The sequence below is a fragment of the Candoia aspera genome, chromosome 5, assembly GCF_035149785.1.
Source record: "Candoia aspera isolate rCanAsp1 chromosome 5, rCanAsp1.hap2, whole genome shotgun sequence".
Lineage (NCBI taxonomy): Eukaryota > Metazoa > Chordata > Lepidosauria > Squamata > Boidae > Candoia > Candoia aspera.
In genome coordinates, this window is record NC_086157.1 from 108,853,924 (window position 1) to 108,881,259 (window position 27,336).

The 27,336-nt window shown below is 45.3% G+C and overlaps 1 protein-coding gene across 1 annotated transcript in view; it reads left to right on the forward strand.

Annotated features, from left to right (window-relative positions):
- The window catches only part of LOC134498587 (protocadherin Fat 3-like), an 86,617-nt gene that overhangs the window by 31,267 nt on the left and 28,014 nt on the right, over positions 1–27,336 (forward strand). The window contains exons 7-9 of the mRNA XM_063304744.1: positions 4,288–4,563; positions 5,627–5,837; positions 21,457–25,530. Of these exons, the coding sequence (XP_063160814.1) occupies positions 4,288–4,563; positions 5,627–5,837; positions 21,457–25,530 (4,561 nt within the window). The remainder of the gene's footprint in view (positions 1–4,287; positions 4,564–5,626; positions 5,838–21,456; positions 25,531–27,336) is intronic.

Below are 27,336 nucleotides of genomic sequence, written 5' to 3' on the forward strand. Positions count from 1 at the left end.
TCATTATCCTATTTATGTTTTTAGATTGTGATTGAGGTTTAGATGTTTTTATTATTGCTTTTATTGTAAACCGCCCAGAGTCCCCCATTGGGGGAGATGGGCGGTAATATAAATTTAACTAACAAATAAATAAATACCTTGCAGAAGAAAGTAGGCTTTATTACTATGCAAAACAGAGTGAGAAGAATGTTTTTATATCCCATAGAAACCAACACACACACACACACACACATACACCTTCTCCCTGGCAGTCTGACTCCCCGACTCCTTTCCTCTTGGGCCAAAGCAATGCATGAAAAATTGGAATTCTTGAATTTTTCTTCAAGGGCACCTGAAGCATTTAAGCGATGCCTTAAGGCATGAGTTCTGATGTCCGTCCCTAAAGTCACCATGAGCTGTTAACCCCACATTTAACTAAAATCCTTGGTCATTCTGGTCAATTTTATTTACAGATTTTAATTTCTGACTGAGATGGCTCTGTTTCTTTTAGTGTGGCCAAATTTTGTCATATGATATGTAAGATGCATAGCAGTTTGATCAATATGCCCACACAATTAACAAACTAATCAGTATTAGTGTTCTGTGTGCAATGTGTTTTATGGAGTGGACATTGACCATAAGATGACTGATTGATAGATAGATAGATAGATAGATAGATAGATAGATAGATAGATAGATAGATATTTCAGAGGCATGCGCACACATGCACACACACACACACATACACATCAGAGGGAAATATATATTGAATATAAATGTGAGGAATGAATGAATGAATGAATGAGTAGTGAATCAAAATTATCTTGCCCTCACAATGGTAAATAATTAGGGGGGGGGAACTAATTTTTCTTCCAGATAAATTTCTGAGCCAATCCACTATGTCTTCTCCCTCGCATACAGTGAGTCTGGGACTCAGTTTTTAAAGAAAATCTTTTCTCTAGGAATGATGTGTCATATTGCCTTTGATTCCAGACTTCAAGATTCAGTGAATTTTAATAAAAGACATTGTGGCCAACCTTGTATAAACTCCATAATGGAAAATGCACACACATCCCTCCCCCAGAAGACCATTGGTACTTGGCAGAACTCATTGCATTAATCCGATTTTGAGAACTCATTGCCTGCCCTTACTGAGACCCAAGAGAATTCTTCAATCTGTTTGGGCATCAGAATGTTTTCTCCTGGAGAAGCATGTGCCATGCCCCTGAGAATTCACAACTCCAATTGTTGTCATTATATAGGGAAGTTACGATCTTGGATGGTATAGTAAACTGCCAGTTTGTCTAATATTTGGACAACAAATAATCCAATGTGAACATGTGTTGGGGTTTTTATTTTCCTGTATATTGATAGCATTTTTTTTTGCAAAATACAGGAAGAAGAAAATTCAGAAGGGTGTGAGAAATGCCATTCAAAAAGGCAAAAGAGAAATAAGGGTTTGGTTGCAGTGGTATAATACTGTATATAAAATATTCCTTTTTTTTTCTGCCGAAAGTTACTTTCTGGGTGGTGGGAGACCCTTTGCCAAGTCCCCTGTGATTTTAAGAAGTAGTCTATACCATAACATGAGCAGCTGCTACTCATTCTGTGTTGCATAAACCATGATGTTTGAGTGCACAGATCCTTTGACAACTTTCAGTTTATAGTCTGCAGCTTTTAGATTACAGTCTGCAGCTGCTGCATATTGGGGACACATATGCGTCCATGACAAGGTGTCTACTAAAAAGTGAAGCCTTTTACATACAGAGAGGGACTGTATTCAGTGTTTAACTCAACGTTACTCCATTCAGGGTTTCTTTGGGGGAAGAAATCCTTACCTCCTTAAACAGTGTTCCTCAACCTTGGCAGCTTTAAGCTGTGTGGACTTCAACTCCCAGAATTCCCCAGCCACCCATGCTGGTTGGAGAGTTCTGGGATTTGAAGTCCACACACCTTAAAGTTGCCAAGGTTGAGGAACACTGTCCTTGAAGAAGCAGAAGGGAAGGTGACTTCTTATGGGAAAGCAAGCTAAATCCCTAACGTTATTCTCAATTTTGGGGAATTACACTTCAGTTATTTTTCTTAGTAAGCAATCATAAGCAAAGACCATCCACTTTGGCGCTATAGATTTTGCAGGATAGCTGTACTCTGCTTTTAACAGATCTCGGTATCACTTCTTTCCATTCCCCCAGCCTGACAAAACAACTTCTCCCTAAGGCTACCCCAGCTTCTTAAGTAACATATAAGAACCTTAGCTCAGAGCTTTATTATGTCTGCCTTCTAGACTGTTCCCAAGATGGATCATTACAGACAGGCATGGAGAGGGGCAATTGTTTGTGTATTTTCTGGTAAAATATTCAACAGATGTCATGAAATTTTGCTAATGTCATGGAAAGCTAATGTTTCATGTTTCTTGGAGGACTACCTCTTCATAGAATATTGCTGTATTAGAACATACGGTAAGTAATTTCTTAGGTAGCTGCCCTGCTTCTCCTTGCACTTGTCCATTGTAAGGGACTGACTACTCACATCTCACCAAGCAGAGCCTGCTGGCTTGTTCTACTTGGGAACAAAGGACAAACACAGCCTTTAGTTGATATAAACAAGGTACAGATAATCCTCACTTAACAACCATTAGTTTAGTGATGGTTTGGACTTACGACAGTGCTGAAAAATCTGACCTGCAGCCAGTCCTCACACTCATGACCATTACAGCATCTCTGCAGGCACACGATCACAATTTGGGGGCTTGGCAACTGGTTCTCATTTATGACTGTCACAGAGATTCACAATCACATGATCGCCATTTTCAACCTTGATTCACTTAACAACCACATGGGTTGCTTAATGCCCACAGTGATTCACTTAATGACCGCCACAAAAGGTCGTAAAATCAGGTCAGATTCACTTAATGATCGCTTTGCTTAGCAACAAAAATTCCAGTCCCAATTGTTGAGGTTAAGCAAGGACTACCTGTAGTGGCAGACAGAGCAACCCTCCTTCATTTTTCCCTAATAGTTCAATAAAAGGGAAAATGCCCTAGAAACCTTTTCAAAGGACATGAAAAATTTGAAGAAATGTTCATGGGTGGATTGTGATGCTGTACTGGTTATATGGTTAAGGGGTGTGGGTGAATCTCCTATCCTTTGTTGTTCATTCATTTTTCCAATGATGGTCAGCTACTTGGGTTCCCACTCTTGAGTTAAATCCCAACAGAAGACACCAGGAAAAAAACTGCTCCTGTGGAGATTTTCCAGTCATCATTAAGTCCTATTCCTGAGAATTTCTACTTCTGGAGAAATTCATAGGAATCATCCATCCAATTTCTCTGTTCTCAGTTAGATGGAGAATGTTGAAAGCCAGGCCTTTGTGTTTTACCTAGCTCAGTGTTTCTCAACCTTCAGAACATTAAGAAGTGTGGACTTCAACTCCCAGAATTCTCCAGCCAGTATGGCTGGCTGGAGAATTCTGGGAGTTGAAGTCCACACATCTTAAAGTTCCCAAGGTTGAGAAATACTGAGCTAGCTACTAGAGCTGTCCCAGGAAATATCTGGAATGATCATCTTGCATATGATTTATTGAGCCAAAGAATTGGAAATGTTATACTTGGTTTAACCCCTCTGTTTAATTAATGAAATCCAAGGTTACAGCATCTTCAGCAGATGGTTGTTCAGCCTTTTCATTAAGGTTTCCACTCAGAGAGGAGGGGAAAGGAAAGATCCCTACCCCTCTAGGTCAGAAATGGGTCACTGGATTCCTCTCAGGATCATGAGTAGCGCCTTAACTTTTATTTTCTGCCTTTTAAAACTCTCTGTCAGCCATCGTCTTAAATACCTCCATGGTTTCCTGCTATTTTGAGGCACAAAATCATAGTGTAACAAATACCCTGTAATAGGATTAATGTTCGATATAAATCTAACCTAACTTAAGCCCAACAAATTGAGACTTGCTCTCAAGTCTTTTCCCTTTTCTGATGGACTATCCCCTTTCAGATATTTGAAGAATAGTATCACATCCATCGTCAGTTGTCTTTTCTTTAGGCTATACGTGCACAGATCTTTCCATAGAAGCAGTGCAAGACCTTTTTGGAAGAAGGAATAGAAGATGGGGATAGTTCAGTGGACAGTTAAGTTCAGCAGACCTCTTTCAGTTTTAGATAAGTATGAAAAGGCAAGTGACTTTCACACATACATCAGAAGCTCTAAATCTGGTAATTAACTACTGTTTTGATGCAATCGTATGCCCTTTCGACAAGAGTCAGTATATGTTTATCTTGTTCTCTTTTTTTCCTTTGATCCTTAACTGAAGGTATTGATCAAAGTTTTGGACAACAACGATAACGGTCCAGAATTTTCCCACCCAAGCTATGATGTAATGATTTCTGAGGACATCCTTCCTGACACTGAGATCCTTCAAGTAGAAGCTATAGACAGAGATGAAAAGCACAAGCTCATCTACATCATTCACAGCAGCCTTGATTCCATCAGCATTAGAAAATTCAGGATGGACCCCAACTCAGGAGTGCTGTACACTGCTGAGCGTTTAGACCATGAAGCTCAAGATAAGCACATCCTCAACATAATGGTAAGCACAGAATATTAAGCTGTGCTCTCCAACACAATTGCCAGCTTCAGTAGGTGCATGCTATAGTCTTCTGATAAGGGAAAAGGCTTTAAATTTGGTAAGGAAGCAGTAATTATTTTTCTTCCTTGCACGGCAATGCATTTCTTCATTGTGGAGGGTTTGTGAGGTTTAAAACGAAAGAAGGATTTTTATCTTACAAAATGCTTGTGCCATCTTGAAGGCAAACATGGTGGAAACCTATCATCTCCCAGTGTCTGGGCCCTTTTATCAGAAGTAACTTTTTAAAGTGTTTCTTCAGAGTCTTAAAATTATTTTGGAAACTGTTAACGAAGCGCCTATCACTTTTCTTGCTGTGCTCAGTTCTTGAAAGCCAAGTGGTCTGCCTTATCGTATATTTCTGCTGGATCCTTTAAAGGCAGAAGATAACTGATTTGCTGGTGCCTAAATTACATGGTAGAAATTGTCCCACTGTGAAGTGTGTGCTGATTGTTAATGGGACAATAACTTTTTTTTCAAATTTGATCTTTAAGAATTTCCAAACTCATGTTGAATTTCACCTCTGGTGCCAGAAGCCCTAAGAAATGTTATCAGATTACTGGAATTGGATTCACTCTAGTGACTAAAAGGCACCTACCACTTAAAATTTCCCATAATGCCCTGGAGTGATGATGTGTAAGAGCATTCTCAGAAATTGAACATGATGAGCACCTTGAAGCGGCCAACTATAGATGATGGAACTGCTGCCCACCATCATTTACCTGGTAGAGTGAGGAGTAATCATGATCTTTCTGGGAGCAACCACACAACACTCCTCAAACTAGGAGGCATGCTTGTAGTTCAACTTGCAGGACAATGTTCTCCTGTATCCAGAGCTCTTCACTCTGTAACAGGGCATATTTAACATATTAATTGCGTACTTGCACAAGAGTCCTAAGACTTACAAATGTCCTGGAGCACATTAGGAATTTTAAGAAAAACAAGAGATGCAAACTTAAAAACTAATCCACATTCCACTTGGGCAAAAGAATGACATACTCAAGAAATTATTTCTTCTTTCCTCCAGGTGCGAGACCAGGAGTTCCCCTATCGACGTAACTTGGCCAGGATCATTGTAAATGTGGAGGATTCCAATGATCACAGTCCCTACTTCACGAGTCCTTTGTATGAAGCCTCTGTGTTTGAATCAGCTGCCATTGGATCTGCAGTTTTGCAGGTCACTGCCCTGGACAAAGATAAAGGAGAGAATGCAGAGTTGATATACACCATAGAAGCAGGTTAGCAGGCAGAGAGTTAAACAACCTCTACAACTTTTTGTGCTCCAAAGTTTCATGCTGTAAGGCACTGTGATGTAATGCAATTTTTTAACTTTATAGAGTTAAAGTTTAGAGAAATGTAATCTTAAAGGAGGTAGGTGTGCTCAGGTCCCATAGAAATCAATGAATTGCAGTAACTTAATTAGCCCTAATAATTAACTCATTGGCTTTTATCTATTTTGCCTTCAAGACAGGATGCTTTATTAAGCAGCTGCCTTTATTTGCCTTGTGGTGCATATTATCCTTCTAAAAATTGTTAGCATTATTTTTGTTGCTGATATGGCTGCCTTCCTAAAGCTAATTTAGTAAGAAATAAGCCATCTGGAATGCAATGGGGTTTTAGATTAAACTATCTTATGAGTCACTTCTGAGATGATAGCTCCCTGCTTGCTTCTAAAGCAGCAGATAAAGAAATGGCCAGGATAGAGTCAAGGCTTGTATTTATTTAGAAATCTTAAGCCAGATGGACAGTCTTTTCTGTCCACTTGGCCCCTAGGCCCATCCACATTGGACAGATAGACAGACAGAGACGTATATATTGTGCATGTCTGCGGTGAGTCCTCTGACATTTGATGGCTGATCTGGTAGTTTTGGATTCTTAGAAAGAACCCCCTTTGGAGAGTGGACTTAGAACTATGATCAGGTGGGCATGGAGTTCTTTTTATTTGATATTATTATTTGATCCCAGGGTGAGCTGCTACCGCATTCTAAATCTCATTAAAACCATTTTTAAGACTGTCTTACAAGTTGCAGCAGAAATGAGCTAAGTAAGCAAGGAACGCTTTATCATTCCCTACCTGATACTTCCATCCTTCAGTTTCCTCCTCTAACCCACCGGTCCTATGATTTGGGCAAGTATGTATTTCCCAGGCAACTTGGAGAAAAGTAGTTGGTATAGGTGGAGTAGGGATTAAAGAGAACTCCACTAAAGATACTTCTGGGGGTGATTTGGGTATTTTGCTGCTAGTGATTCCATACTGATGAATTACGTGTATCTAACTTTCTCACTTGAAAAAAAAAAGTAGAGTGATTATGTTTACTTTTCTCATTATATGTGGTGTCCAAGGGGATCTGTATTATTTTATTAACTTTTTAAAAGTTTGGTGTACTACAATGATATTACTCTGGGCTCTCTGAAAAATAGAGACTTCTTTCCTGGGATTTCCTGGAATAATCATGTGAAGACTTTATGATTAGCAAGCTGGTTAAGTAATCTGAATGGGACAATTATTAGGTAAACCCATAGCTGGCCTCAAAACTAGCACTCATGAGGATTTATCCAACTGAAAGAGCCTCATTAATGTCTTTAATGATGAGATTATTTGGGTAGGATATCTACTATACCAGAAGACAAAAAGTGAAAACACTATCTTGATGAGTTGGAAAGATAGGCTGAAAAACAGAGCGGCATGATAGATTCAGATGCAAAGTTTTTTGCATAGGAAACTAAAACCAAATGTGCTTCATAAGAAGGGGATGTACCTGTTTTAGCAATGATGTGTGTAAAAGAATATTGGAATCCTAACTGATCACGAAGTGCAATTTTACAATACCTCCATGGAATAATATTTTTTTCAAGGCACAGGAAGTAGCATTGTACTCAGCTTTGGTCAGGTCTCACCTCAAGTACTGGCATTGGACTTTTAAAATATTCCCCCAAAATGAAGCAGGTTCAAAGGAGAGAGCCAGGGTCAGGGCACTGAAAGAGACACCGAGGGAACTACAGTAGGTATAGGTTAGAAGGCTGGGGATGATATATGATAGCACTCTTCACATAATGTAAGAGCATTCTTATGAAAGAGATCAAGCTCCAGAGTACAGGACAAAAATTGCAGAGAACAGATACTGATTAAAATTGAGGAAAATGTTCCTAACGTTAAGACACTGGAACAATTAGGCAAAGAAGTGGTGAGCTTTATTTCACCAAATGTCATGAGTACTGATGGCTAGCAGGAGGGGGCCTCTATCCAGGGGAGAAAACGCATGCGTAGTACTGAGGAATTAAGCAGCCATTCAAAGAGACAGAGATCAGACCCGCCTTAACTTTCGGGGTTTATCTGTCTGGGTTTTTCCCACGCTTCTTCAGTTTGTTAGGATTCTGTTTAATGTAGCAGTAATAAACACTAGAGACCTACTCCTCGTCTCAGCGTGATTTCTGACTGTTAGGACACCAAATGTGTTTAGTAAAAGGCTGAACAGGCATCTATCAGGGATGCTTTAAACTGAATCCCTGCAGTAAACAGGAATAGCCTCTTCCAACTCACTGGCTCCTCCAACCCATGATTCTGTAGATCAGGAAGACATTGGACACCTGGCCCTTCCAGGAAGCTCCAAAAAAAGTTCCTCAGTGCTTCAAGGAACTTAGCGGCATTACAGATTGTTGATTTAAAAAAATAAAATAAAGAAAAAGATTGTTGATCTTCTGGCTATTTCATACAATTTAGAAAATGAATGCACTTTCATCTTCCCAAGTCTGAGCTGCAGAACTTTTAAAACAGATTTTTAATTTTATAAAACAGAATGAAGGTTTGCCCAATTAGAAATCTCTTTTAAAAGGAGACAAAGAACTAGATCAGTCCCACCTTGACCCACTAATCCTGGTGGTTTGGAATTACAGACATTTAAGCTCTCCCCTCTGACCTCTTGTGAGATGTCCCCCCTGCTGCTTGGCCTCTGAGGGCTTTGCAGCCGAATGACTTGCTCATCTTTGTGGTGAACGGACAGAGCGATGCCATGGCATCAGTTCAACATGGTAGAAAGAAATAATAAAATGGTTCTAATAATGAAGGATGGAGGCACAGGACAGCAGCCAGGAAGTGGGACGGTGTGAGGCTTTCCTCCAGCGCAATTGTGCAGAAGCTTGAAACCTTTTAATGAGACTTTATCACTCCATGACTATCACTGATTTCTTTTTCATCCCTCTCTCTGCCAGCAATTTGAAGCTTCAAGCCTCTGTTTCAGATAAGAATATGAATTCCCACTGTTCCATTATCCACAGATGCTCCTGGATGCGCTGTAATATAGCTTTTTAAGGCTGGCGTTTCTCTGATCCATGAAAGAATGTGCAGAGAAGATGTTAATTTTAACTGATGTGTTCAGCTTATATGCATGGCTTTTTACTTCTCAGGACATTCAGTTAACATGAACACTGCACTGGATAATAGAAACCAATAATTTCACACTTAATAACCTCGGAGAGGCCCCATCTTTTATAAATGCATGATTCCATGGGCTGGCTCAAACATCCTATCTGAGAAGTACTATACATGCAGTGCAGTAGTCCCATTGACAATATGGAGCATACATTCTCTCTTTTCCCTTTTAACTCAATCCATTGTTAACACTTTTTAATTTGTAATTCAAGTGCAGACCTTTGAGGGGAGCATCAAGGACTAATATGCTGTAATGGTATGTGGGAATGACCTTGGGAGACAGGAGGAGGAGCCACAGTCTAGACAAAGGTCTGATAAATGAAATTTTAGTGCAGAGGAAGATGGGTGGGTGACGAAAGTGTCTCAGAAGGGACCCTCCCTAGTTCTGGGGAGAGTGAAAGTAAGGGATGGGAGGGCTACTTTCAGATTTGCTGTTAATGTAACCTTACAATAAAGATAGAGCTAGTGCTCCTGGGTGTGCTTCTTGTCTGGACTACCTTGCAAGGCTGACATTTGCTCTTTGAATGGCATATCGGTTTCTGCATTGCAAAAAGTAAGTGGGATCAAGATAAAAGCTAAATTGGATTGAGTTTAAATCTAATTAAAATTAAATTTGCTTCATTCTAAATGGCTAGTATGTTGGTATGACATATTTTGTTCTTCTGTCCTATTAAGAATTCAAATTTGGTGTCAACTTTCAGAGAGGTCCTGGAGAGTCAAATCAACTCTGGAACCTCATTATTACCCCCACCCCCATCATCGCCACATGGCAAGAAACAGGATGAGTTTGACTATAAAGGCAATCCTCGTTATTCACAGGTTCCGTATTTGCAAATTCACTTCCTTGCATTCGCGACATTTTCACGGTTATTCGCAGACATGTGCAGAGCAGCAAAACTTTTGCATCATCGCTCTGGGGCACATCTGCCTTCTCTCAGTGATCTCACTGATTAAAATGGCCATCAGAAGGAAGATTTTTTTTATATAAAACTTACATGCTTCATCTTTGTTTTTGTTTTTTTTCAGGACTTTATTTGTTATACACACACACACACGTACATGCATACATACAAACACTTTTAAAAAGGTGTCTTTAAATGGAAATACACATAAAACAAGGTTATGTATCGATTGGTTGATGATAGAGGTATGACCAGAAGTAGTACGAACCTAACCGTGTTTCCTTAGCAGCAATGGTTCAGTGTTCGCTAATTCAGTATTTGCATCAATTTTATAGAACTTAACTACAACAAATAATGAGAATTTAGCCTACCTGTAAAAGAGAATAGGGTTATGCCTCTCTGAGTGCGTAGTTTCCAGCAGGAACCTTTAAATCTCTTGCATAATTCATGATCCTCCAGTGCCTTTTGTTGGAGCAGAGTTTTGTTCCAAATTTGTTGTTTTATCTGTGTAACCCATACAGTGTCATGAGTGCTGTTGAGCTAAAGTCATCAGCGCAATGGCACTCATGACAATGACAAGGAAATAGGTGAAGGGGTACAAGTTAAGTAGCCATCAACCTACAACGACTAACGGCCAACAAACAATAGCCAAATGAATCACGGAGCCACCCAAACCATCAGCGGCAATACAACGGGGATCGCCCAGCTGAAAGCAATCAGCAGAAGAATGGAAACCTGATGATGGGCGATCCCGGAAACCCTCACCCACCGGCAGGGCAACGCATGGGACAAAGGGGGGTGACGTGACCGTGAGCGAGGGGGCGCTGACCGGCGCGGGGTATTTAAACCCCGCACCGGCGCGCTCCTGTCACTCTCAGCTTTTTTCTACCAACGCTGTACCTGCCCTGCAATAAACCAGAGCCTGATTCGCAAACCAGTGTCTGATTGTTATTCAGGGGGAGGCAGCGCATGACATAAAGCTGAGAGTCATAAACTCAGCCTCGCCGAGCCCCACCGGACGACAACGAGCCGCGGGAGGAGTAGACGGCGAGAAGACCAGCAAGATGAGGCCGGAACGGCGCGGGCAAGGAGGGCAAGCCGCGCGGCAAGAGACAGAGGAGGACCGACCAAGGCCAGAGGCACCGCGGACTCCCGGAGCCATGGACGCCCACCCAACCCGACCCGAGCCTCAGCTCCAACCCCAAGGGGAGATGGCGACGGAGGCAACCCGACCGCGGGAGGGAGCAGCACGACTTCCGAAACCAGCGGAGGACCCCGCGCCCCACATCGCACCCCAGCAACGGGCGTGGAGCGACAGCCCCACGGCGCTCGACACGGAGGAGGACGACGGAGACACCCATCAGACGGCGGAGGAAGCGAACCCGCGGCAGAGGGACGATGAACCCCGCCGGCAACCCACCCCCGAGGACGCGCCAACGGAACCGGCCCCAGCGGCGGCGCGGGCTGTGGACGAGGAGGCACGAGCTGAACTCGCGGCCATGCGGGCTCAGCTGACGGAACTCCGGACCATGCTCCAGGCGCTTATGCCCCCCGCGCCACCCAACGACGTCCCCGCACAAGCCCACACCCCGAGCGAAGCATCGAACCCACACGGGCCAGCGGAGGGCCAGCAGACGGCACAGGCGGCCGACACCACACCCCGAGAAGTGAGAGGCGGGGCCGCACAAAACGCCCGGGCCCCAAAGGACTTCCCCATCTTCTTCGATGGGACCCCCACAAAACTCTCGTTTTTTGTGACCAACGCTAGGGAGTTCATGGGGAGGCATGGACACTCCTATGACTCCGAGGCCGACAAGATCGCCGCCGTGGCGATCAAACTCCAAGACAGGGCGGCGGACTGGTACGTCCAACTGTACGAGTCCAGCTCCCCCGCCCTCGCCACCTTCCCTGCTTTCATCAAAGAGATGAAAGACTACTTCGAAGACCCCCTAGCCAAAGTGCGGGCGAAAAGTGCACTCCAAAGACTTAAACAGGGCACCCGCACGGTCCCTGACTACGCCCTGGAGTTCAAAGCCCTCGCGGGGAAGGTCAGCGACTGGTCCGAGACCACCCTGCTGGAAATCTTCAAAAGGGGGCTCAACCGCGACGTTCTCCAATGGGCCCTCTACCGCGACGACCCAGAAACGTTACACGGGTGGATCCACCTCGCGGGGAAAGCCGAACACGCGCACCGCACCTTCCTCATGACCACCACGGAAGACACAAACGATGCCGGGAAAAAGGTACCCGCACCACACGGGGGGATGGCCGGCCCCATATACCCTAAAAAGAAGTTCAACCGGGAGCCCTGTGGGAGGTGTGGCAAATTAGGGCACAAGACGGCGGATTGCTTCGCCAACCGACCGCCGACCAGCGCGCCCAAGCCCACCCCGAAAATTAGCCCCAAACCACCCAACCCGGGGCTGCCGCCTCACCGCCGAATGACCGTGGCCACAGCGACACCGAAAGAGAGCTGGGACGCTTACTGGGGGGAAGAGGACAATACCGACCCCGACCAGCCGGCGGGAAATGCTCCCCGCCTGCTCTGAGACGCGTGGCGAGGCAGGCGGTGGGACAGCAACGCGAACCACCCCAACGAAACGACAAAAGCTCCGTAATATTGGCAGCAATTCAACTCTCTACCGGAAACGGAGCCACCACGGCCGCGGCACTAGTGGACTCGGGGTGCTCAAAAAACCTCATCCACCCCGACCTAGTCGCCAAACTCGAACTCCGCTGCTTCCCCCTCCCCACGCCGCTGGCATTCCACCAGCTGGACGGCTCTACAGCGGGAGGGAAACCAGCCACGCTACAAACCGAGCCGGTCACCCTGCAAATGGGCACTCACACTGAGCGCACATCGTTCGTAGTCACGCACATCGGACGGCCCATTGCAGTCCTGGGGATGCCATGGCTCGCGAAAAACAACCCGCGGATCAACTGGGCGACCCGCACCTTCACATTCGGCGACGGCGAGTATCGAGCACCAGTTCCAGCCGGCAAAAGCAACCCCACGGTAGGACGAGCGGAGGCGACCACACAAGACAACGCCGCTAACCCAGCAGACCTACCAGAACAATACGCCGACTTCTCCGAGGTCTTCGGAGAGGCAGAGGCTGACCAACTACCCCCTCACCGCAAGACGGATTGCCGGATCGACCTACTGCCCGACGTCCCCTTACCTCGACCAAAAATCTATTCGATGACCCCGAAGGAGATGGCAACCCTCCGGGAGTTCATCGATAAAAACCTAGACAGGGGATTCATAGAGCCAGCATGCTCACCGGTCGGAGCCCCCGTCTTATTCCGGGAGAAGAAAGACGGGACCCTACGGCTCTGTACCGACTACCGGGGCCTAAACGCGGCTTCCCTGTCCAACAAATATCCCTTACCCCTGGTGAAGGACATGCTCGCCCACCTGTCCACGGGCAAAGTCTTTTCCAAATTGGACCTTCGCGAGGCGTACTATCGCATCCGAATCAGGGAGGGGGACGAATGGAAGACGGCGTTTAACTGCCCCCTAGGCGCTTTCCAGTACAAGGTACTGCCCTTCGGACTCGCGGGGGCCCCTGGGGTGTTCATGCAGCTCATCAATGAGGTACTGCATGAACATCTGTTTAAAGGGGTCCTGGTCTACATCGACGACGTCCTTATTTACACAAAAACACACGAGGAACACGTAACCTTAGTCAGGCAAGTCCTCGACAAGCTCAGAAGGGCGCAGCTCTATGCGAAGCCTACAAAGTGCGAGTTTCACAAAGAGCGCCTAGACTATTTGGGGTATCGAATCTCCGGGGACGGCATCGAAATGGACCCCGCAAAAGTCGAAGCGGTGCTAAACTGGGAGCGGCCCCGCAACAGACGGCAACTACAGAGCTTCCTGGGATTCGCGAATTTCTACAGGTCATTCGCCCGGGGGTTCGCTGAGATAGCCCTCCCCTTAACGGACCTCCTCAAAACCAAAGGGGTGGGGGACACCCGACGCGCCAAGAACCCAGGCACAGTGCTGAATTGGACTCCCGCGTGCCAGACCGCATTCGACAAGCTGAAAGCGCTGTTCACTACGGAGCCAATCCTCGCGCACCCGGACCCAGAACGGCCGTTCGTGGTCCAAGCCGACGCCTCAGACTTCTCCCTGGGAGCCATCCTACTACAGAAAGACTCCACGGGGCTCCTGAAACCATGCGCCTACCTGTCAAGGAAGTTCTCCGAGACAGAGAGGCGATGGCACGTCTGGGAGAAAGAAGCCTTCGCGGTGAAATCGGCACTAGAGACATGGCGACACCTACTCGAGGGAGCCACCCAACCATTCGAGGTCTGGACGGACCACCGGAACCTCGAGGCCCTACGAACGCCTAGACGCCTTAGCCCAAAACAGGTCCGATGGGCCCAATTCTTCAGCCGCTTTGATTTCCAGCTGAAGTTCATGCCGGGCAAGAAGAACTTCCTGGCCGACGCCCTCTCCCGACTGCCCCAAGACGAAGAGCCCGCCCCAGACACCATTGGGACGGTCCTATCCGCCTCGCAACTGGGGATGGCCGTGACCACCCGAAGCGGCGCACGGAGGCAGCTCGACGCTACGGCGCAGCCGACGGCGGGACAACCGGCGACGGAAAGAAGCCAACCGCAACTACCAGGGGGAATGCGCACGGACCTCGCCGCCGCCCTCAAAACCGACCCCTGGTTCCTGGCGAACCCCGACAAGGTAACGATGGCGCAAGACCTGGCATGGGGGGAAGGCAGAATCTACGTCCCGGACTCGCAACGCCAGGCGATCTTGCATAGGTCACACGACGCCAAGCAAGCGGGACACTTTGGGTTCCTCAAGACCCTACACCTAACACGGCGCCAATTCTGGTGGCCCGCGCTCAGGCGAGACGTAAAAACCTACGTGGCGTCCTGCCCAACGTGCGCTAGGGCCAAACGGGCACCAGGCAAACCCGCGGGGCTATTGCAACGGGTGGCAGAACCCTCCCGCCCATGGGAGGAAATCTCTATGGATTTTATAGTGGACCTCCCACCCAGCCAGAAGAAAACGGCCATTTGGGTGGTGAAGGACTACTTCTCAAAGCAGGCCCACTTCATCCCCTGCACGTCGGTCCCATCCTCACAACAACTAGCCAAACTCTTCCTCATCCACGTGTACAGGCTACACGGATGTCCCGCACGTGTGGTGACCGACAGGGGCACACAGTTCACCTCCAAATTCTGGCGGGCCTTCCTGAAGCTGACGGGGACCCAACAGGCCCTATCTACGGCTTGGCATCCGCAGACGGACGGAGCCACTGAGGTTCTTAATGCCACCTTAGAGCAATTTATACGATCATATACGAACTACCACCAAGACGACTGGGCTGAACTGCTCCCGTTCGCCGAAGTCGCATACAACAACGCCGTCCACACGAGCACGGGGAAAACTCCGTTCGAAGTAGTCTCGGGGCGCGACTTCGTCCCCATACCGGAGCTACCTCAACCCCCGGAACCACAGGTGGACGCCAGCGACTGGGGACGGAAGATCGCGGAAGCATGGCCAGTAATCACGGCGGCGCTGAAGGAGGCACAGGCTGCTTACAAAGAGCAGGCCGACAAGCACCGGCGCCAACAACCGACGTTCCAGGCGGGGGATATGGCCTATCTATCCACCAAGTTCCTAAAGTCAACCCAACCCTCGAAAAAACTGGGGCCTAAGTACATCGGGCCGTTCCGAGTCACGCAAATAGTGAACCCGGTAGCAATACGCCTGGACCTGCCACACAACCTCCGGAGGCTCCACCCGGTGTTCCACACCAGCCTCCTAAAACCGGCAACCACCTCCCGATGGCACCCAAGCACGCCACAGCCCGCACCACTTATGATCGACGGGCAACACCACTTCGAGATAAGGGACATCCTCGACTCCCGCAAGCAACGAGGAACTCTACACTATCTGGTCAGGTGGAAACACTTCCCCCACCCGGAATGGGTGGCGGCGCACAACGTTAACGCGCCTGACCTGACCAGAGCATTTCACCGGGCATACCCCGACAAACCGCAACCAAGGTCAGCAAAACCAAACCCCCCCCCGCAGGCCTCCCCCCGCCTCCCGTGCCCCAAGGGAAAGGGCCCCCCCCAAGCCCGCGACTTGGGTGGACCTTCCCCCCCCCCGGGACTCACTCCCCCCGCCCCGGGCCCACGGGGTGGTGACAAACGATCGCCAGCACCCTCCCCCCGCCCCCCGGCCGCGGGGGAGTGGCAAGCAAGTCAACAGGGCAACCTGGGGGCAACACCCAGGAGACACAACAAAGGCGACGCACTCTAAATAAGAAAAGAAGGGCCCTACCTGGAGCTGAGAAGCACCCGACCAGCCACGCCTCTCGCCTCGCCGAACTGAGCCAAACAAACAGGGTGTGGTTGGAGCATGCGCACGCCAGGTCAGAACCCGAGCATGCGCACCATGGACACACCCTGGGAAGGCACGTGGTAGAGGGAGGAGCAAAGGGAGGGGCGACAACTACTCCGGCGGGAACTTTGAAAAAAAAAAAAAAAAAATGTGGCGTTTTGACAGCTCCACGGGGAAAACCCAGAAACCCGAGGGAGAACACTATTCGGAAAGGGGGCAGTATGTCATGAGTGCCGTTGAGCTAAAGTCATCAGCGCAATGGCACTCATGACAATGACAAGGAAATAGGTGAAGGGGTACAAGTTAAGTAGCCATCAACCTACAACGACTAACGGCCAACAAACAATAGCCAAATGAATCACGGAGCCACCCAAACCATCAGCGGCAATACAACGGGGATCGCCCAGCTGAAAGCAATCAGCAGAAGAATGGAAACCTGATGATGGGCGATCCCGGAAACCCTCACCCACCGGCAGGGCAACGCATGGGACAAAGGGGGGTGACGTGACCGTGAGCGAGGGGGCGCTGACCGGCGCGGGGTATTTAAACCCCGCACCGGCGCGCTCCTGTCACTCTCAGCTTTTTTCTACCAACGCTGTACCTGCCCTGCAATAAACCAGAGCCTGATTCGCAAACCAGTGTCTGATTGTTATTCAGGGGGAGGCAGCGCATGACATACAGTCCCTCTTAGAGATGAAGATATATTTTTAACAAATAACAATTTAACTTGCTGCTTCCCCATCTACAGAGTCTGTGCCATGGGAGAAGCATCTTGGGCATAAAAAATCTGGACCAGTAGACAGCAGCAAAGGAAATAAAAAACTTCTAACTCTTTGCTGACATCTGATTTTGTACCCCAGATCTAGTAGCCTTGTTTCCTTGAGCTGATAGTACGACTGTTTGCCCTAAGATAGGTATTTAGTCCGAAAGAGATAGAAAACTTGTATTCTGTGTTCTTGACCTCTCACACAAGACACGTTTTTTTTCAGTCCAGGGCAGGAGGACACTGAGGCAATAAAAGGTAAATTAATTCCAGTCACCCTATTAGGAAGTTATTTTAAAAATGATTTAAAACAAACTTTTCTGAATCTATGTTGTCTATGCATAATCCTAACCTTGCCAAGAATCATGAATCATCATGAAGATTGACATGCATGCAGATTTATAGGAAGAGAGGGGAAGGAAGGAAGGAAGGAAGGAAGGAAGGAAGGAAGGAAGGAAGGAAGGAAGGAAGGAAGGAAGGAAGGAATATCCTTGGGAAACAGAAAAAAGCCTTCCTGCTTGCATGTCAGTATTTGTATCCTAAATGTAAATTACATTTACATCCTTAGCATCAGAGAGAACAAAAGAGTAATAACGAGTCAAACACCCCTTTTTCAGCAAAGCTATTTTCTATGTTTGAAATGCCACAGGGACAGAAAAACTGCAACATACTGGTCACACCAGCAAGTTGAAATATGCCTTTGCGTCAGCGTGCATCATGGTCTGCACCAACAGTGCATAAAAGCATTAAGAGACTACACACACTTAGCAGGCCAGCCAGCATAAACACAGCCCAGAGTCGCTTTTATAGTGAGATGGGTGGAGGGTGGGTGTGTGTATGAATAGGAAGGAAGGGAGGAAGGAAGGTCTCTTGTATTTGTAAATGGACACTCAAGTCTCCATGAACAAAAAGGGACAAGACAAGACAGCCTAGATAATGCAAGACAGACTGACAGACACCAGAGGAAAGAACTCTAAAACCAAATCAAATCAGAGCAAGCAAAGAAGGGAATATTTGGAAGGGAAAAGAGATAGCAATGTACTGTTAGGATGGGTTGCTGAGTTGAGCTGTGCTTCTGCATTCTTTGTTCCATTGATTGAGAAGAGGAAGATGCTCACTGCATATGGAAAGCATCCTGAATCTCAGTATCAACAGAACAGCCAAGCACAGAATGCACATACACCTCTGAAGCAGATTATCTAAAGCAACATGCACTAGTACCCTTTAGATTTCCCTAATTTGTCTGTGATGCTCATTAGTAATGTATGCTCATGCACAAAAAACATCTTTAATGGTATCAGCTTTGCTGTTGAGGGCCACCCACCTGAGATCCAGCTTCCCCACAGGAATTTTAACCAAAAGTGTTCTAGGCCATCAAGTAATGGCATAATGAATATGAATGACTAGCTCTTTAAGTGGCTTGTGTAAATCCCCCCAAAATCAGCTGTTCTATGCATAAAATAGTTCAGGCACAAACTTTTCTGCACATCTCAGCTCAGAATCCTTTTTATTTGAGAAATAAGTAGTTGTTCCTGCATTCAGCAATGGACTTGTTTGCCTTTCTGTAGTACGTTACACCTGTTCACTGATTTTTAAGAACTTTTGTGTCTATTCTCTGATTGATAAACCTCTGATAAACTTTGAAAGGTCAGTTGCTTTCAGATTAAAGTCCATTATATAAAAGATGTGCAGAATCAGAGGCCAAGAATATAATCCTGTGCACACCTGTTTGGAAGAAAGACTTATTAACCTTAATGAAAGCCAGATACGTTTAGAGTAAGGGAGCAGTCCCATGAACTTTTATTTGAAAGTAAGTCCTATTAAACTTCTCAGATATAAAATAACCTTGCAACTTGGGTTACATCATTCTACAAAGAAAATGCCCTTTATAAGCTACAACAAGCCACTGCATGTTGGGAGGTAAGGCTCTTTTTTGAAAGTCATCAATCAGCATAGCCTGCTGGCTTGGTTACTCTTGATCTTGGGTGGGTTTTGTGGCTTAGCTTGTAGCAAGAACTCAACCGGTTTGGGTCCTTTACAGTTCAAGCATCTTGAATGAGCCCAGGAAACAAGTTAACTTGATAATCTAATTAAGCATGGTCAGTGGAGGTAGCCTGTGATTACAGCAAGGATGGGCGGTCTTCGGTTGGCTGCATTCAGTCTTGCGTGGGATGATCAGAGGAAAAATTAGGTGCTTAAAGTGGAAGGAAGCAGGATAAAATTAAAAAAAAAACTGGCATTAGCGTGATCTCCTGTTATCTCTGCTCTTCCAACAAGATCTGTTAAGGTTGGCATGCCCCAGCCCCCATCAATAAAGCAGGGCCAGGAGGTATGCCTACTCTGTCACCATGCTTGCCCTATAGAAGAACATTTTCCCAAAATTCAGATGGTCCTCACCTAGGCAGCCTTTACAAAGACTTTGAGACCATTTTTAATGTTTTCAGTGTGAGTTACCTCCAACACAATGTGTTTTTAATTATTTCTGTTATATTTCTATGGGGCTTTTTAAAGCTCTCCATTAGCTTCCAGAGTCACATGGCAAGTAGTAGCCCTACACAATAAAATTATCCTATCCTAACCTTTCCTATCCTAAACCAATCTATCCTATCATCTGGTGATAAATGTGCATCATTAGTCTCCAGTGACCTTATAACAACATGAGAATCTAGAAGAGCTTAGCATATGCTATACTTCTCCAGTAAGGTGTATTGTGACTTGTGCTTGCAACAACCATATGTTTTGCCGTACTAAAATGTGAGCAGAAGGCTGGTGGATTCAAAGGCAGTAAACACACAAATGAAATAAAAGTGAAAGCATTTATTAAGCAAACCATAGCAAAAGTATAATTGCAAAATACAATATAGACAGGAAATATCCACAGATAAGGCAATATAACAAGACATGACACCATTCAGTAAGGATTGTAAAAATCTCAACTGCATGTGATAACTAGGAGCAATCCATCCTTCTGAAAGATAGCTAAGGATGTTTCCCAGATTATTCCAGTTAGCGTATATCAGGGTTTCTCAACTTTAGCAACTCTGAGATGTGTGGACTTCAGTTCTGAGATGAAAAGAATTCTGGGAGTTGAAGTCCATACATCTTGTGTTGCCAAGGTTGAGAAACACTGGTGTATATCACCTTTCCCAGATAGGCCTATGTTGTTGTTTATTCGTTTAGTTGCTTCCGACTCTTCGTGACTTCATGGACCAGCCCACGCCAGAGCTTCCTGTCGGTCATCAACACCCCCAGCTCCCCCAGGGATGAATCCATCACCTCTAGAATATCATCCATCCATCTTGCCCTTGGTCGGCCCCTCTTCCTTTTGCCTTCCACAAGGCCTATACTGAGTCTCAATTCTGAAAGCTCATCTAATATTCTTCAGCAAGTACTCATCCTTCTAACTCTGCATATTTATTATTTAGACTTCTTGCCTAATGATTATCAAATGTTTATGTGAGATAATATCAGCTCATCCATCCTGTTCTCCTGATGGGGTGGCTGACCTTAGCAAAACCTTAAAAAAGAGAGAACATTCAATGACTAGTTGGGGTCAGGAAGTGTAGATTCCTGTGTATTTTGTGGGAAAGCTAAAGATTTAACTAGCCATGTAGAAGAGAAGGCATTTTATACTGAATTGTCCTAGGCAGGAACTTATGAAAAAAAATATTATTTGAACAAGTGAATTTCCATTTGAATATGTCAGTGTGGTTTTAAAAATCTGTGACTGTTTATTTATCAAGATCTTCAGAGAGCTCAGAACAGTACCTGAAAACCTAGACCTGGGATTAGCGAGGACATGTTGAGCTCTATTTATGTGGGCCCTGATGTTTTTTCCCTGTGGTCAGATGAGCATTGTGTATGCAGTGCCCGATTATGACTATGAAGCCCAAACTTTGTTTAACGAACACAGTTTGCTTGTTTTTTTTAAAGGGGAGGGGGACTTGGTCCTGTCCCCAAAATTATATAGAAAAGAAAAATCCCAATCTTAATTGTACATATTATGCAGTTCCACTTTGTATCATCAACTCACTTTCTCTCTCTCTCTCACCACACACACACACACCCAAACACACACGGCACTTGGGCACTGAAGATTTGCCCACTCTTGATTTTTATAATACAACCATGCTTGAAGTATGACCTTCATCAAATGAAAACCCATTCCCAAGAAATGAGCCTCAAAATTGAAAGAGAAGAAATAGGTTGTGAATTGGTAGCCTACAAATTTAAGGATTGGTATGGTTTTATGGGTCACACACATAGTACTCCTAATGTGACATCAGCAGGGGGCCAATGAATGTTCCTCAGCTTCCTATCTTATAGTTTGATTTCTCGTGTATAAATTTCACATTTAATTTTTTTTCCTGCTTTATTCTTTCAGGGAACACTGGAAACACATTCAGGATTGAACCAGTTCTAGGCATCATCACCGTGCTGAAAGAACCAGACCTGGCTACAATGAGCCAGTTCGTCCTCTCAGTTAAAGCAGCTGATCAAGGTTCTCCCCCATTGTCAGCTACTGCCATTGTCCGCATCTCTGTGACTATGTCAGACAACTCCCACCCAAAATTCACACACAAGGAATGGCAAGCTGAAATAAATGAAAATGTTGATTTTGGGACGTCAGTTATCCAGGTCTCAGCAATCAGCCAGTCTACATTAGTCTATGAGATTAAAGATGGCAACATAGATGGAGCCTTTGCGATCAACCCTTATTCTGGAGTCATCACTAGCCAAAAGCCTCTTGATTATGAACGCACTTCCTCTTACCAGCTCATAGTGCAAGCCACAAACATGGCAGGGATGGCATCCAATGCCACCGTAAACATCCAGGTAGTTGATGAAAATGACAACCCACCTGTTTTTCTTTTTTCTCAATACTTGGGCAGCATCAGTGAGGCTGCACCTGTAAATAGTATAGTCCGGAGCATAGGAAACAATCCACTAGTGATACGTGCTACAGATGCTGATAGTAATCAAAATGCCCTTCTTGTCTACCAGATTGTTGAGTCAACTGCTAAGAATTATTTTACAGTAGACTCCAGTACAGGTGCAATTAGAACTATTGCTGATTTGGATCATGAAACCATCGCACATTTCTACTTTCATGTTCATGTTCGAGATAGTGGCAGTCCGCAGCTTACTGCAGAAAGTCCTGTTGAAGTTACCATTGATGTAATGGATGTCAATGACAATCCTCCGGTGTTCACTCAGGCAATGTTTGAAACCATCTTGCTTCTACCAACTTACGTTGGAGTGGAGGTTCTTCAAGTCAAGGCTGTGGACCCAGATTTAGAAGTCCCATCTGAAATGACTTACAGCCTGATTGAAGGGAACACAGAGTATTTTCTCATTGATTCAATTTCTGGGGTATTAACTATAAAAAACAACAGCCTTTCCAAAGATCATTATATGCTGATAGTGAAAGTATCTGATGGGAAATTTTACAGTAGTGCTATAGTGACAATAATGGTCAAGGAAGCCATGGATAGTGGTCTTCATTTCATTCAAAGCCATTATTCTACATCTATCCTGGAGAACAGCACCAATGTCACGAAAGTAGCAGTGGTCAATGCAATTGGAAATCGTCTTAATGAGCCCTTGAAGTATAGCATATTAAATCCAGGGAACAAATTCAAGATCAAACCCACTTTAGGTCTTATTCAAACTGTAGGCCTCCCATTTGACAGAGAAGAACAGGAATTGTATGAACTGGTGGTAGAGGCTAGTCGTGAGCTGGATCATTTGCGGGTGGCCAGAGTGGTTGTCCGAGTTCTCATTGAAGACATCAATGACAATGCCCCGGTATTTGTCGGACTTCCGTACTATGCTGCTGTTCAAGTTGAGGCTGATCCTGGCACTCTGATTTACCGAGTGAGGGCCATTGATAAAGATAAAGGTGCAAACGGTGATGTATCTTACCTACTGAAGGAGGACTATGGGCACTTTGAAATTGACAGTCACAGTGGGAGTATCACATTGAAGGCACCTTTTAATTCTGACTTATCTAATATAGAATATTTAATTATTGTCATTGCAAAAGATGGAGGCAACCCATCACTGTCTGCATCTGTGGAATTGCCCATTACGATTGTTAATAAAGCCATGCCCATCTTTGACAAGCCCTTCTACACAGCCTCTGTAAATGAAGACATAGAAATGAACACCCCAATTCTGAGCATCAATGCTACCAGCCCAGAAGGTCAGGGTATCATTTACATAATCGTAGATGGTGATCCCTATAATCAGTTCAACATTGACTTTGACACAGGAGTCCTTAGTGTCATCAGTCCATTAGACTATGAAATCAATCCCATTTTCAAGCTGACGGTGAGGGCCAGCGATGCTCTTACTGGTGCCCGAGCTGAAGTCACAGTGGACTTAATAATCAAAGATGTCAATGACAATGTTCCAGTTTTTGACCACTTTGCTTATAATGCCACCTTATCTGAAGCCTCTTTGATTGGGACTCCTGTCTTGCAGGTCATAGCTACTGATGCAGATTCTGACAATAACAAAATCATTCAGTACCAGATAGTCCAAGACACTTTCAATAGCACAGATTATTTTCATATTGACGGTACAAGCGGCCTGATCCTAACAGCCCGCTTGCTGGACCATGAACTGATGCAACAATGCAGCTTAAAAGTAAGGGCCACTGATAATGGATTCCCACCTCTAAGCAATGAAGTTCTAATTAACATCTACGTGACAGATATGAATGACAACCCTCCCGTTTTTAATCAGTTGATTTATGAATCATACGTCAGTGAATTAGCTCCTCGGGGTCATTTTGTGACATGTGTCCAGGCTTCTGATGCAGACAGCTCCGATTTTGATCGATTGGAGTATAGTATCTTGTCTGGAAATGACCGTACCAGTTTTGTAATGGATACCAAGAGTGGCATCATCACGCTATCAAATCATCGGAAGCAGAGGATGGAGTCAATGTACAGCTTGAACGTTTCTGTTTCTGATGGCTTGTTTACCAGCACGGCTCAAGTCCATATCCAGATTCTTGGAGCTAATTTGTATAGTCCTGTGTTCACTCAAAGCATTTACGTGGCAGAAGTCAGAGAAAATGCTGTCCCAGGAACCAGAGTAATCCATGTAAAAGCAACAGATGGAGATTCGGGCATATATGGGCAGCTGAGTTACTCAATTATCAATGATTTTGCCAAAGATAGATTTGTAATTGATAGCAAAGGGCAGATCATCACCACTGAGAAACTCAATAGGGAACTCCCTTTAGAAGGTGATATCACTATATTTTTAAGAGCTCTTGATGGTGGAGGGAGGAGCACATTCTGCACGATCCGAGTCATAGTGGTGGATGAAAACGACAATGCCCCACAGTTTATGACTGTGGAATATAGAGCAAGTGTCAAAGCAGATGTTGGGAAAGGTCATTTGGTCACCCAGGTCCAAGCATTTGATCCTGATGATGGCGCCAATGCCAGGATTGCCTATTCCCTGTATAGCGAAGCCTCTGTTTCTGTTGCGGATCTCCTGGAAATTGACCCAGACAATGGATGGATGGTAACCAAGGGGAATTTCAATCAGTTGAAAAATACGGTGCTATCCTTTTTTGTCAAAGCCGTTGATGGTGGCATTCCTGTGAGGCATTCCCTTATCCCTGTATATATACATGTTTTACCTCCAGAAACCATCTTGCCTTCGTTTTCTCAACCCCAGTATTCCTTTGCAGTGTCAGAAGATGCCCTAATAGGGAGTACAATTGATGCTCTGCATGTTTTACCTAATCAAGGAGTCATCTATAGCACAGTTAACGGTGAATTGACAGGAAACAACAAGGATGGAGTTTTTATTATCGAGCAAGACACTGGCATTATAAAACTGGACAAGAGGCTTGACCATGAGACAAATCCAGCCTTTCATTTTAAAGTGGCTGCAACCCTACACCTTGACAAGGTGGATATTGTGTTAACAGTGGATGTGGACATTAAAGTTATAGACATTAATGACAACAAGCCTATTTTTGAGGCCACCAAGTATGAAGCTATCATCATGGAGGGAATGCCCATGGGAACTAAACTTGTACAAGTCAAAGCAACTGATGCAGATTCTGGGGCCAACGGTCAAGTCACCTATTCTCTCTTAACAGAACTGGATGTTGACAGGATCTCTGAGGTGTTCACTATTGACAGTAACAGTGGCTGGATCAGCACCTTGAAGGATTTAGACCATGAGAAGGATCCCACTTTTGCCTTCACTGTGGTTTCCTCTGACCTGGGAGAAGCCATGTCCCTCTCATCAACCACCTTAATCTCTGTCACTGTCACAGACATCAATGATAATGCTCCCATATTCCAGCATGAGATGTACAGGGGGTCTGTGAAAGAAAGCGACCCACCGGGAGAAGTTGTGGCTGTCCTTAGCACTTGGGATGAAGATACCTCTGACATTAACCGCCAGATTAGCTACCATATTACAGGTAAGTTTCCTTTCAGAGAAGGTGTTATAAAAGGAAAGTGTGTTGGGGCAGCTTAAGCTTTGCCTGCAGATGGTTCCTCATTCCAGCCCTGGTTTCTCTGGTTGAGAAGAATGTTGGGTGGCAGAAATGAGCAGATCCAGATTTTTCAGGTGGTCCTCGTTTAATGACCACTCCATCAGCAGCCATTTAAACTTGCAACAGCACTGAATAAGTGGTACTTACGACCAGTCCTCAAAGTTCAGGCCATCGTAGCACCTCTGCAGTCACGTGATCACGATCCAGGTGCTCAGCAACTGGCCCAAATTTCTGGCCATCGCAGCAGATTGCGATTTGTGACCTTCCCTGCTGACTTCCCACAAGCAAAGTCAGTGGGAAAGCTGGCAGGAGGTCAGAAGCCACAATCACATGAGGTCCTCGTGTAACAACAGTCATCAGGGTCTGCCAGAACTGCTGTCACTGAGCAGCACAGTCCCATGACATCGCGCTTTATGACCGTATCGCTTAGCAACAGAAATTCCGGTCCCAATCGCCATCATTAAGTGAGGATTACCTGTAAGACAAAACACGCAAGTCCAGAGTGTTCTGTAAGTAAAGTACCTCTCTCCATCTCTAGCCTCTTAAAAACATAATGGGTAGAGAGAAATTCACCCTTGGTGTTACAGGTATAAGGAAGTAAAGCAGAAAAATGTAGTGTGGCAAACAAGGAAACAGAGACAGGAAGGAAGCAAGAGAGATAGCAGCAACTGTGTACTGGCATGGTTTTACCGGGTAATTAAGGTAAAGGTCTAAGAATGAGAAGCACTGCAGGGCTAGATCAAGCCATATTGTGTGGACTGCCGTCTCCCTTAATACCATCGACTGGCCGTTTGTCCTGGTGCTCTCCAAATCCCCCAGAGTGCAATTTAGTAGCTCTTTCAACAGGGGAGATGCCATAGTGCCACTGAGAGTAAAGATTCTGGGTCAAGCTGGCTAAAAACTCAAGACCCCTGGGACCACAGCTCAGATTCACAAATCCTATTCTTCTCTTAGGGTATTTGTTCAGTTTAACCCTTAAATAGTGAACAAAGGAAGAATGCAACATTAGTAAGGAGCTTTTTAATTGGTTAGGTTCATGCTGTACTGCCATGTAATGGGCTCTGGTACCCATTATGGTTGATAAGCAGGATTGTAACACTGTGCAGTAAGCAGAGACAGTGAAGAAATCTGTACTTCAAGATTGGCTGAGGTCAGGGAGGGTGGATTTTAATTAAAACCTTCTTTGGATTTCTAGATAGCAAAGATCAGTGCAATACTCATTTCTTAAAGGCCAGAACTACCAGTGGAAAAGAATGGATGCTCGCTTCGTATGGATTAAATAATAATCATAGTTGATCTGCAAGGTGGGCTGACTTTTATAAAGACTGTGGCCACAGAGAAATGGTGGACAGTCCCATTCTTGGCAGATTTCTTTCTTCATTCTCCTTGTGCTGAGGAATGATTGTACAACTGCTTTTCATATTTGCAGTTTTAACATGTACACTTTGTGATGCACCAAGCCGATTGCAGTCCAGAGACAGATTTGTGTATCTGCCTATCAATAGGTTTTTGCAGACCAAGACGTGCAACAAAAATAGGCAAGTTTACTGTGTGTCTTTGGGAAATATGGGCAAGGACAGCGAGTAACATCAGATGCATCATGATGCCATCATGCAAATTATGCAGATTACAGACACAGGCACAAGGCATCATTTTGTCATCATGGCAGCTTCAACCAGAGGCCTATGCCTATGCATTGCTTTGTTACTCAGGTCTTTGATGCAGGTGTTT